We start from the raw sequence: 12,544 nt of genomic DNA on the forward strand, positions 1-12,544 counted from the left end.
ACCACTGATTTCACAATGATAAGAACATGTATTGTCGTCTAGTTACTGAATACCGATTCTTAATTTTTCAATTCATAATCATAGACGTTAAACCAGTGTTTGTATGAGCGAGACTGGCTAGTGTCAGCTTAGTGTGTTTATGTAGTTTGCTGAGTTCCCTTAATGGGAAGATCATTAAAACAAACAGACAGACTGCTGGACATTCGGTTGTAGGGTGGGTCACTGGCTCAATGGTAACCTTACAGGAGTCTGGGCTAAGATTTATGGCTCTGCTTACCGTTGAATTCTACGCTAACGACCCAAAACAACAACGTGCTTTAAAGGCACTGTACGCATAGAATTCTGCATTGAGTAGAGCCATGAAATTAAACCCAGGTCAACGTGGTCCAGTGTGTATTTCAAGCTGATTCTGCCCTGCTGGATTTACCACTGTCCACAGGTTCAGTAGAGCATATGAAACAAATCCTGAAACACCAATCATGAAAGATTTAAAAGTTACGTACCATCTGCTGAGACACATTCAGGACAGCATTGTCCTTCTTTAGAGACCTTCCTCTGGCGCTGAAGAAAACAAAAACATGCAATAAAATGTTAATAGGGAGACTGAACAATATGTATGCCAGTGATGTTTGAAGTTTGGTGTGGATCTTTAAAAAAAACTCAAGTTAGTAAATTTGCGTGTACAACCATGTATAAAAGTCTTTTAGGAGAAGGTTTGGTTCTGGGAATAACTGGTGTGGTCTGGACGTATCAAACCGTATACTCTGCTCATTTTCAGGAGAATGCTGGACTGATGATGAAACTAAGGTCACAATTATCTTGCAATGGGTTTGCGAGCAGTTTGCAACAGTTTTAGGCATTTTCCGCTGGGGCCCCATGGGACTCCTTGCGGGTCATTTTTTGAGAATCGGTATGCATAACTTGGACTAAAAACCTGGTGCCCCCTTTCGCATCACAAACTGATCACAGGGCATCGCACACATCGGGCGGGCACCGAGCCAACAGAAGGTTACAAGGTTACACACAATTTACCAAACAAAGGAAGGGCAACGGAAGAGTGACTGCCAGACACCGACCAAGAATTCCACCCCATTTCCGTCACGGCAGCGTGCAAGACAATGTTAGTTGTGACTGTGACCGCTCTGTCCTGCAATCTTTCGCCAACTTTTACACGCCAGTCGATGCCTAAAATTCACACTCACTGCCTGGCCTCCGCTTTAGTTAAGAATAAGGTTTGACGTAGGGCTTGCGTGAAGATTCACCTGTACCCATGGTTGCTTTGGGAACACGGTGGGTTTTTTTTTTTTGGGGGGGGGGGGGGGCTGTAATTTGAGTACTGTTTGAACTACTTACAGCTGGGCAGGTGAAGTCTCTTACACAGCGCTGTTGAGTACAGTCTATGCTTCCTGCGTTACATTTACAATATGTACAAGGGTCTGCTTGCCATTGAGACCCATCCTGCAACGAGAAAAACAATAGCTGTTTAAGACTCTCACTCTATAACCCACTAAGCCTCCTGCACAAATGTCGTCCAAACTTACAAAGAAGGCTGTATCCCAATTGACCGATCCAATAGGCTCCGCCCACAAGAACACATGAGCCTCTCCAATGCCTTTTTGCACAACTCTGACGTGCGCCAAGCATACGCGCACCAAGCCCACGCGCACCCATGTTGGACTTGATTTGTCGGACCTTCGTTGCATTGTGATTGGTCAATACGCAATAAGGCGGAGCTAAATGGATCAGTCTATTGGAGGCTAAACTGCTAAAAATGGTATTGTTGAAATAAGAAAAAACATATTTTCTTATTATTTCACTCCCTAGATCTAGAATACCGTTTTTAGCAGTGTACGGCTACGACTGTTGCTAGGGTTCCAAGGACGAACTATACGTCAAGGTATTCTGATGCTGAAAATCTAGCTGTGGCTGCCAATTTGGACACCACCTTACATCATTATCAATAGCCGTTAAAAGCAGTGCATATACTCTAATTTTCCAGTCCACTACACCTCATGCACAATTATCTTCCAAACTTACAAATCTGAAATGGTGGCAACAGCTGCTTTTTAGGATGTTAATAAGGACGATAACTTTCTAGCCATAGCTGTAGTAGTAAATACATCATTATAAAAATGATCCATTTTAGTTGCAAAAACAAGCTACAAGAAGTTTTGGTACAAAAACACATTAAAAACAGCCTTAACTTATGTGTAATCATGAAGCACTTTTAACATAAACTTTATAAAGTACGATGTTTTTACAATGTTCAGACAAAAAATATAATATAAAGAAGGGCAACAGAATATAACCACACAAGAGGGTTTGGCACCCTGACTTACTTTATAAATTAATCCATCTAACTCACAGGATCTGCCAGTACACTCTGGACAGCACCTGCCTTCCCGCAATACTGCATCTTCATGCTGAAGGAGAGACAGAAACAAAATTTGTATTTTAGAGAAAAGCCAGTTTGGATGTGAACCTAGTTCCACAGAGGCCTGTAAAGCTTTCATTACACTATTGTTTTTAAATGTACCAGTACTTTAAAGGCAGTGGACACTATTGGTAATTACTCAAAATAATTATTAGCATAAAACCTTTCTTGGTAACGAGTACTAGGGAGCTGTTGATAGTATAAAACATTGTAAGAAACGGCTCCCTCTGAAGTAATGTAGTTTTCGAGACAGAAGTAATTTTCCACGAATTTAATTTTGAGACCTCAGATTAAGAATTTGAGATTTTGAAATCAAGCATCTGAAATCACACAACTTCGTGTGACCTGGGTGTTTTGTTCTTTCATTATTATCTCGCAACTTCGACGACCAATTGAGCCCCAATTTTCACAGGTTTGTTTTTTTATGCATATGTGGAGATGCACAAAGTGAGAAGATCGGTCTTTGACAATTACCAAAAGTGTCCGGTGTCTTTAATCAAATGTTGTCAGTAAAAAATGTCAACAGAATTAACAGGAAACAGAATATTTAGTTTTGTAGTAAAAACCTGGGACAAGATGTTAACATACTACAGTTCATATCCATGTAAATGACCTTTACTTTGACCTCTTCATGTGAATGGAAGTAGGTCAAACCTGGCGGGTCTGTACCTCAAAAGGGAAATTTCTGCGACATTCATATAAGCTCAAATTGGGTGCCATTTTAAAAATAATCAGCAGAATTGAAGAATGAACTGAAACTATCAAAATTGGAGGACTGTGGGTTAGCTGGTGTCCATACTCACTTGACCGCATAGTAATGGTGGGCAGTCAGCCATAAAGCACCTCGTCTTCCCATCATCACACTTGCATTTGCTGCATTTAACTGGTTCCCACTCCTCTCCGTCTCTATATGGTAGACCCCTATATGTACATGGCCCTGAGAAAGGAAGAAGAAAAAACACGATAGTTAAAACAAATGTGCGAGAACCCTGAACCCAGTCAGTTTACCTTGTGGTATATTACTTGATATTTAACATAAAAAATTGCATCCCCTCAAGATGACCCCCAGGCTGTCGCTTCCCAGGTTGTGGCAGGTTGTGGCAGTGTCATGGCCGAGCGGTTAAGAGCACCGGATTCAAGCACTGGTCTTTGATCAGCAGGGTGTGGGTTCGGATCCCGGTCGTGACACTTGCTACACAAAATTGGGGAGGTAGTGCTTTCTGCTCTACCGGCCAGGCTTCGAATTGATGATACCCAAGCCTACATTCGCATGGACTGTGAAAGGGGTAACCCTGTTTCAGCCCTAGGAGTAGGTGGCAACGGCCTCTGGAAGATATAATTGTAGCCCAAACCTTGAAGTGGCCTTCGGGCCTTGTGTGTCAGGCGACTTGCATAAAAATAAATCGTAAACTTGGGTGTGATCCCAGAGTTTGAGTCCGTTGCTCTTACCGCTAGGCCATGACACACCACCAACTGACAATATCTTTGCAGAAAATTAAAAAATTAAAAAAGAGGTCGACTTACGTCCCGGTCTGATGCATGTCGGACAGCATTCCCCTTCTTCCTGCTGTAAGATCTCCTCCGGACTGCATTGCGTTATCCCACATGTTTGATTACTACATTGAACTATCCCATTATTACAATGACATGATCGACAAGGTGATATGCTCCACTGTGAATTGTGCTGTACAAAAGAAACAGAGAAACAAACAGAAAGAGAAAAATTAATGAGTTATCTTTTTCAATTTTGGGGTGAACGAAGAAAAAGACCTTGACAGCAGGATTTGATCCCCACAACCTCTGGGTTAACATGCAAGTGCTCTACCAACTCACTCAGCTAACAGGCCCTATGTCGGTCTCCCTAATATTTAAAAAAATTTGTTCCAAAATTGATTTAAACATTGTACAATGCTCTTATTCTCTTAAAGGGTCTACGCACTTTTTAATAGATGTTAAATTTGCATCGGGGATAAAGAATACTATGATTTTTTTATATTTTTTTTCCATACACCGATGTGTGTTAGCACTGTATACTCAGTACTTTCCCCGAGTCCTGTGAAAAAATATCACAGGCATGTTACTTGGATGGGATTCGCACCCACGACCCTTGTAATTCTAGAGCAGTGTCTTACCAACTAGACTACCGAGGTTGCTCTAGCTACCGGGCAACCTCGGTAGTCTAGTTGGTAAGACACTAAACAAAATTAATATGTACTTTTTGTTGGAAAATGTCCACAGATTTACACTTAAAATACAAAGTTTGAGAAGATATTGATAGTAGAAAACTTCCCTGAAAATATTACTTGCTGGGGTGCTGTAGTTTTTGATAAATGAGTAAAACATGTCATGAAAATAATTTTCGTCTCACTGATCATGAGTCAAAAATTATTTTAGCATGTAAAAATGTATTTTCATGACATTGTTTTACTCATTTCTCAAAATCTACAACACATCAGCATCTATTATTTTAAGGTACGCTTTCTTTTATCATTATCTTCAAACGGTGTAAGTTTGATGTAAACCTGTGGACATTGTGTTTTGTGTTACAAAAAGTACCCAAATCCTTTAAAAAAAATCAATGGTAAATTATATTACACCTTTGCTCATCCTCCACTGCATGCGCAACGTTTGAGCTCATTCCAGCTCCAAACTGGCATACATATATACGCTTGTGTGTAATTTGACAAAAAAATAATTGTTTACATGAAAAAAGGAATTAAAACCTAAACTAGCTCAATGCATTTCCTATGGAATTCTGGTCATCTTTGGAGTTTGTGAAACCGGGTTTGCATTGCATTAATACTTAACTGACACCATAGACAAATTCAAATGGGTATGTTGTACTAGTGTCCGCACTTGGGTTATTTAATGTAGGTAGCTAATTAATAACCAAGACATTTAAACTCTGGTTATGGTGCTATATGCCTGATCACACATAGAGCACTATCAATTTACTAGTGCAGTGCTCGGTCCAACAGAATAAAAAACAAAATGGAATTGGATTTTGAGGATTCGGGGATGGGTGGGGATAGACGAGAACATTGAGCATGGTAAAATCGACCTTGGTTGATCAAAGTAGAGACAAAGCAAAATGTACATGTACATAGTACTAATTTTGCCATTGTATATTCGGTTTGCGGTAGCACCATGTGTGTATCTACTTGCCAGGTAGAGTTTGTTCTTAGAGAACTGTCTTGCTTTATTCTACTGCCGCGTAGTAGATAATCGGGGTTCGGGAGACTTCTCAGCTCTGAAAGGAACTGTCCTGCTTTTTAACAATTACCCGGGCAGATGGTATAGAAAATAGGCTGGGACTACTACTTTAGCTTATAAGATAGTGATTTACTGTACTACCCTGGAGTCAAATCTTAAATTGGTCTCAAGTTTCGACTAGCTTGCTCTAGTCATCGTCAGGAGACTGACAATTTTGCCATTGCTATGAACCATGTTGCCTAGTCACCCAATGTGCAGACATGCAACTTTCTAATTGCAAAAAAAAAAAGAGGAAAATGGCCATTCACACTAAACTTTTGTACAGTGTTTTACAATTTTCTATGGCACTGTTTGATCAGAAAAAAATCTGCTGAAAAGTTGCATGCCTGAATGTGTAGTTACCTAACAACGTGCATGTTATTATGACCCAATATTCATGTTTAATCATTTGCAATCTACACAAACCCTTCCCTCCATTCATTCACATGAAAGACAGCATTCCCTAAAGCGTGACAATAAAAAGGATTGACTGCCAATCCCCCTAAGGCCAAATAATTAAAAAAAAACAGTTGATCGTCCGGATTTTTCAAAAAAGAGGAGGATGAGGGCCTTACTATTTACTATTTACTACTTTTTTTCTTCAAGATGGTCGCTTAGTATTTCAAATCGAACAGGCCCCCATTCTTCAGTTTGAACCCATTGCAAACTTATTTTATACCTATTTGTTGCATTAGGACCTGTCTGTATTAGTATTAACAGGGTCGGATTTGTAAAAAGATTTGCTGGTACAACACACAAATGCATTCACTATTATCGTTTTATGAAACAGACGGTTACACATGTTCGAGAGCATCACATTAGATTCAGAAAAAGCTCCTAGGCCAGTCCTTTTGAAAAGATGGGAGTAAAAACAAATTTTAAAAATGTTTTTTTTCTTTTTTTTCTTTTTTAAAATCAAAAAATAACAAATAGTAAAAAAAAAAAAGAGAGGATGTGGCCCCCAAAAAGGATGCGGGCAGGGACGATCAACTGGTATTTTTATTTTTTTGCCTAATCAGCCCAGCCCATATTTCACATTAAATTCTGACCTCGCCATACATGCACAACCATCCGGAAAGTCAAAACAGAAACATTCATCATTTTCTTTAATGCACGGAGAGCTGCCTGCCTTCAGTGAAAAAACCCAAAGTGACTTCGAGTATTTATTCTTCTTTTGTGCGCTGTACTTGACAGAAGCAGACAGACTGTGAAATTGCACAACTGTGAGTACCTTTTGTCCCCAGGTCACGCAACTTTGTTTACCCTCTGAATTTGCGTTAAGAATAAACATTTGTGTCATTTGGGTGTCCATACTCTGTAATACATAAAAAAAAGGTCGCTACAATTGGGCACATCATAACAAGCATACAAGATGTTTTCTCTCCAAATAGTTTTTGGGGTAAACATGGTCAGGCAGGCTCTAAAACTAACAAATGGAAAAAGTCTGGCTCTTAAAGGCAGTGGACACTATTGGTAATTACTCAAAATAATTATTAGCATAAAACCTTTCTTGGTGACCAGTAATGGGGAGAGGTTGATGGTATAAAACACTATGAGAAACGGCTCCCTCTGAAGTGCCATAGTTTTCGAGAAAGAAGTAATTTTCCACAAATTTGATTTCGAGACCTCAGATTTAGAACTTGAGGTCTCAAAATCAACCATCGCAACGCACACAACTTCGTGTGACAAGGGTTTTTTTTTCTTTCATTATTATCTCGCAAGTTCGATGACCGGTGAGCTCAAATTTTCATTTGTCTTTGACAATTACCAATAGTGTCCACTGCCTTTAAACTAACAATTAAGAAAATTTCTTGCTACCACAACTACGATAACTTCATCTCATTTCAGATGAGCGGGTGATCATTTAATTTAACTCTGACCATACACTGCTCAGTGGTTACCGGGGGCCAATTTCATAAAGACGCTTAGCAAAAAATAGCGCTTAACAAGTTTGTTTGCCAAGCAACACAAAATGAGTGGGGCACCAATTGCAACAATGTGACTTTTATGGAATTTTGGCTGGTAACCTGTTTTTGTTAAGCAAGATTTTCAATGGCTTAGCATGTTTTGTTCTTAGGGGCTTTATGAAAGCCAAATTTTAAAGAGCTTCTTAGGCACAATAAAAAACTTAGCAAATCAAAATGATCATTACCAGAATAAGGTTACCAACCAAAATACTATTTCACATACAAGATCTGTGACTGGTTTCCTACTAAAGCTGTGCTAAGCAGAACTTGTGTTATTGAAAATTTAATTTCTGCTTAAAGACAGTGGACACTATTGGTAATTGTCAAAGACCGGTCTTCTCACTTGCTGTATCTCATCATATGCATGAAATAACAAACCTGTGAAAATTTGAGCTCAAATGCTTGTCCAAGTTGCGAGATAACAGTGAAAGAAAAAAACACCCTTGTAACACAAAGTTGTGTGCTTTCTGATGCTTGATTTCGAGACCTCAATTCTAAACTTGAGATCCCAAAATCAAATTCATGGAAAAGTACTTCTTTCTCGAAAACTATGTCACTTCAGAGAGAACCGTTTCTCACAATGTTTTATACTATCAACAGCTCCCCATTACTCATTACCAATCGCGGTTTTATGCTGATAATTATTTTGAGTAATTACCAATAGTGTCCACTGCCTTTAAGCAGCTCTACGAAACTGGGCCATGAGCTGCGTATTGAGAGAGTTGAAACAGGGAGGGGCCAGTTTTCAGTTGGGGACTCTCCCATTATATCCTGTTTGCCCACTTTCATGGAGTTGCTTGAATAGAAACTATTGCTTTACAACAGTTTTCTGCTGAACAGAAATGAGCAGGATACCCGTCAAAAATGTATGTGATATGGTATTTTGCTTGGTTACCTTAATTTGGTGAGCATAATTCTGTTGTGCTTAGCTAATTTGAATGAAATTGGGCCCAGCTATTCAAAGAGTGATTTATAGACTTTATATACACAAGTGAAATCTGACTTGGTGTCCTAAGATAATTGGCAAACATTTTAAGAATATGTGCACAACGTCTCAACTTGTGGGCGCCAGTCTAGACATGCTCCCAGTCTTCTTTAATATCTTAAGCGCTACATGTGCATCATCTGTGACGAACATTGTGTAATCAATGATCCAGGGATGGACTCGCTGGCGTACAATGGTGTTTATGAAAATGAAGTGATACTTATTGTCTAGACATGCTCCCAGTCTTCTTTAATATCTTAAGCGCTACATGTGCATCATATACTTATTGTCATCCTTATTGCTTCTGACAACTGATGTATGAATCATTGAATACAATCAAGTTCATCAAGATCTATGTATTTTTGTACAGCACCGTTTTCCGACAACCCTACTCCCAAAGATGCAAAACAGTTGTCTTGCCAAAGATGAGCACATTTGCTAATGATTCAGCATTAGTTTCCTTAAACTTGTTGTATAGGTTACACAAACATATTGTGTAAATTGTTATAAAGCATGAAACTGCGTTACTGACACAAAGACAATGAAAAATAAGGAGATCACCAAAATACATGTAGGGTTAGATAAGCTCAGTTGGTAGAGCGCTTGCCGATTTTTGGGGGGTCGTAGGTTCAAATGCTGCTCTAGTATAATAAATAATAAAAATAAAAAATAATAAAAATAAATAAAAAAATCAACCTTACATGTAAGTAACATGAAATTTGAGACAAAAGCGTGTTTTGACTTAGTTACCAAAATTTAGTTGGCAAGAAACTGCAGCAAGTAATCACAAGAGACATACATTTTGTTGCATTTTGTGCCCAATGTAACACAAATGCATTTACCCACTAAATCTGTATAAAATATTATATAACAACATGCAGTTCTTTGCATGTATAGAGCTTCATCACACCTGACTGGTGTCTCTAAGCGCTCAGTAGTTATTTCCTGCAAGGTATGTGGAGCTATGTTTTGACACCCCTATGTTCCTGCATCCCTATGTTCAAACATCCCCTAATGTGTTTTCCTAATCCTACTCCTAACCCTAACATTAACCCTAACCCCAACCCTAGCGGGTAGATCACTAGGGGTTAATCAGAACATAGGGGTGTCCGGATGCAGGGGTATCGAAACATAGAGCAATCACCTCGAAAGGTGCCATCATTTACAAAAGCAAAAGTTTCTCTGCCCTTACAAGAAAGAAGTGCCAAGTCTGCAGCGTGTACACATTTACATGTAATGTCCATTATATATACAGACTTTTATAACCAAACAGTACATTTTTACACCTAATTTTTACATCTAATAATATGTCGTTCATACTCATCACTCAGTGACGCTCAAGTTTTTTCAACATTCAGTATTTCCAGCAAGGTACGTGACTACATTTGAATTATGAGTCCTAAGACCCGGTCCCACTGCAGCGATAACGAGAACGATAACGATAACGATGCAAGGACAACGCATTCCATTGGTTGGATGAGCGTGTGCATATTCTGCGTGGAGCAATTCAACCAATACAATGCGTTCTCTGTGCGTCGTGATCATTATCGTTCTCGTTATCACTGCAGTGTGACTCGGCCTCTACTCCTTTTACATAGCACCATTGGTTCACAATATGCTGTTGCGCAATATGCTGCCAATCAAAACTGTATTACTAAACATTGCATGAAGCTGACTTTGTAGGGACAATTAGACAAGAAATCACTTATCGAAGACACATTAATTTAGCCGAGCTGAACGATTCGTAGGAAACCCCTATTATCAGACATCCTATTACTCATGCAGTGAAGAACCCTGTGCATTGATCAATACACCCAATGTACACTCAATAATCTACAGTGTACACTAGTTCAGAATTCACTCTTCATATTTCTTATTTTTTCATTCAAATGTGTTTGTAACAGAGAAATTCAATAACGATAAGCTCACTGCTTGAAAAGTATTCATGAAGCCTGTCAGCACAAAAACTGCTAAGCACAGAATAGTATTGCTTAGCAGAATCAGCTGACCGGCCAAAAACTACTCAACATTTGCACTGTTGTGGATTTTATGCTAGGCAAAGAATTTTGTCAAGCAGTAAAAAATATGTTATGATCATGTTCGACAAAGCAAATTTCCATTTTATGGACAATAAACATTTAATTGAATTGAAATGAATTGAATTTTCTACTTAAGATCTTAGAAAAAATGGGCCCCAGATACTTCACACACATTCTTTGAAGTTACAACCCTGGCTAGATCCCAAATAACTACCTCAAATATTTGGCACCATTTCAAATCTCTCATGCAAATTAAGAATCATTATGGGGAACAGACAATTTGAATAAATCGTTTCGAATTATCATGAGCTGAGCAAAATTATGACCATTAGTACTAAGCTGTTATTTATACTACTGTTGTATGTAAGCTTGCAATTCCCATATATATAAAAACTAATTCCTAAAGAATGATGCTCGAACCACCTTAAAATGAACAGGGAGCCTAATCTCTTCAATAATTCATACACAATCTATCACAATGTCTCTCTGTATCCAAGTCCTGATCGATTCAACCCAGATCCAACAGGTGGTCCTTTATTGTATCAGTGTGTGTCTTGACAACAGTATGATGTCATCCCACTCCTGACACCGATGTTTAACATTCATCAACATACATTACCAGACATTTATTGATTCTCTCTGACTTAAAGGCACTGGACACTATTGGTAGTATTACTCAACAAAATTGTTAGCATAAGAACTTAACTCAGTAAAGGAGAGCTGTTGATAGTAATGGCTCCCTCTGGAGTACATGTAAGTTTTTGAGAAAGAAGTATTTTCTCACTAAAATATTTGAAATGGATTTGAGACCTCAGCTGAGATCTCGAATTCAAGCCATTTGAAAGCACACAACTTCGTGCGACAAGGGTGCCTTTTCTTCCATTTTTCTCTCGCAACATCGACAACCAATTGAGTTCAAATTTTCACAGGTTTGTTATTTCATGCATATGTCAAGATACACCAAGTGAGAAGACTGGTCTTTGACAATTACCAAAGGTGTCAAGTACCTTTAACATTGATCAACATACCAGACATTTATTGATTTTCTCTTACTTAACCCCCTCTACATCTTGGTTTCAACAAAACCTTGGAACTCTATTTAGTCTGCCTGATCTGATCATCCCTTTTTAGGATTATCCAAGTGGAATTATTCTCCGTCTTTGAACCAGAGTGTGTTTAAAATTAACCTAATAGAGGATCAATGGTACCTACATGGACATTAGTGCAGGATGGGTTGTTCATTCAATTGTCTAACTTTCAAGTATTATTGCACAACTAACCAGTGAAATTTTAATTGTGATTATATGTAATCGCTTGAACCTTACACTGGTCGACCAGCCCGGGGTCAATGAATTTAGTGTCGGAAGGACAGGACTGTACTGGACACGTCCAGTTATCTTGTGTAACTAACTACGTTGTACCGTAATATCTCACTGTGTTTAATATCTTTTCAAAAGAGAAAATAGAATTTAGCTGTTGCAAAGTACAAACCCAATCAAAAGGACCTTTCTAACCTGTGTAACTTCAATTGTATAGTTGTAATAAGCTCAGGCTCAAACTTTAAACTGGATCGCTGGCCTGAAGACAATGAATTTGGTATTGCACCAGTTTTTCTGTATAATTTAATACACTTTAGATTTGTTAAATTTCTATGTACTGTTTAATTCTCACAATTGTTTTTTTTTTTAAACAAGAGTAAGGAATAAATATTTATTGAATTGAATTGAATTGAATTGAATTGAATTGAATTGAATTGAATTGAATTGAATTGAATTGAATTGAATTGAATTGAATTGAATTGAATTGAATTGAAAGCTCACTACTGGACAAGTCCAGATAGTCTTGTGCTACTAAATTGAATAGTGAT

At 38.4% G+C, this 12,544-nt stretch overlaps 1 protein-coding gene across 1 annotated transcript in view; it reads right to left on the bottom strand.

The window, feature by feature from the left end:
• LOC117303954 (extracellular matrix protein FRAS1-like) overlaps nt 1-12,544 on the bottom strand; it is a 90,179-nt gene that overhangs the window by 65,622 nt on the left and 12,013 nt on the right. The window contains exons 4-8 of the mRNA XM_033788423.1: nt 3,959-4,118; nt 3,238-3,371; nt 2,340-2,423; nt 1,354-1,458; nt 504-561 (exon numbers count right to left, since the gene is read on the bottom strand). Of these exons, the coding sequence (XP_033644314.1) occupies nt 504-561; nt 1,354-1,458; nt 2,340-2,423; nt 3,238-3,371; nt 3,959-4,118 (541 nt within the window). The remainder of the gene's footprint in view (nt 1-503; nt 562-1,353; nt 1,459-2,339; nt 2,424-3,237; nt 3,372-3,958; nt 4,119-12,544) is intronic.

Source organism: Asterias rubens, chromosome 20 (assembly GCF_902459465.1).
Source record: "Asterias rubens chromosome 20, eAstRub1.3, whole genome shotgun sequence".
Classification (NCBI taxonomy): Eukaryota; Metazoa; Echinodermata; class Asteroidea; order Forcipulatida; family Asteriidae; genus Asterias; species Asterias rubens.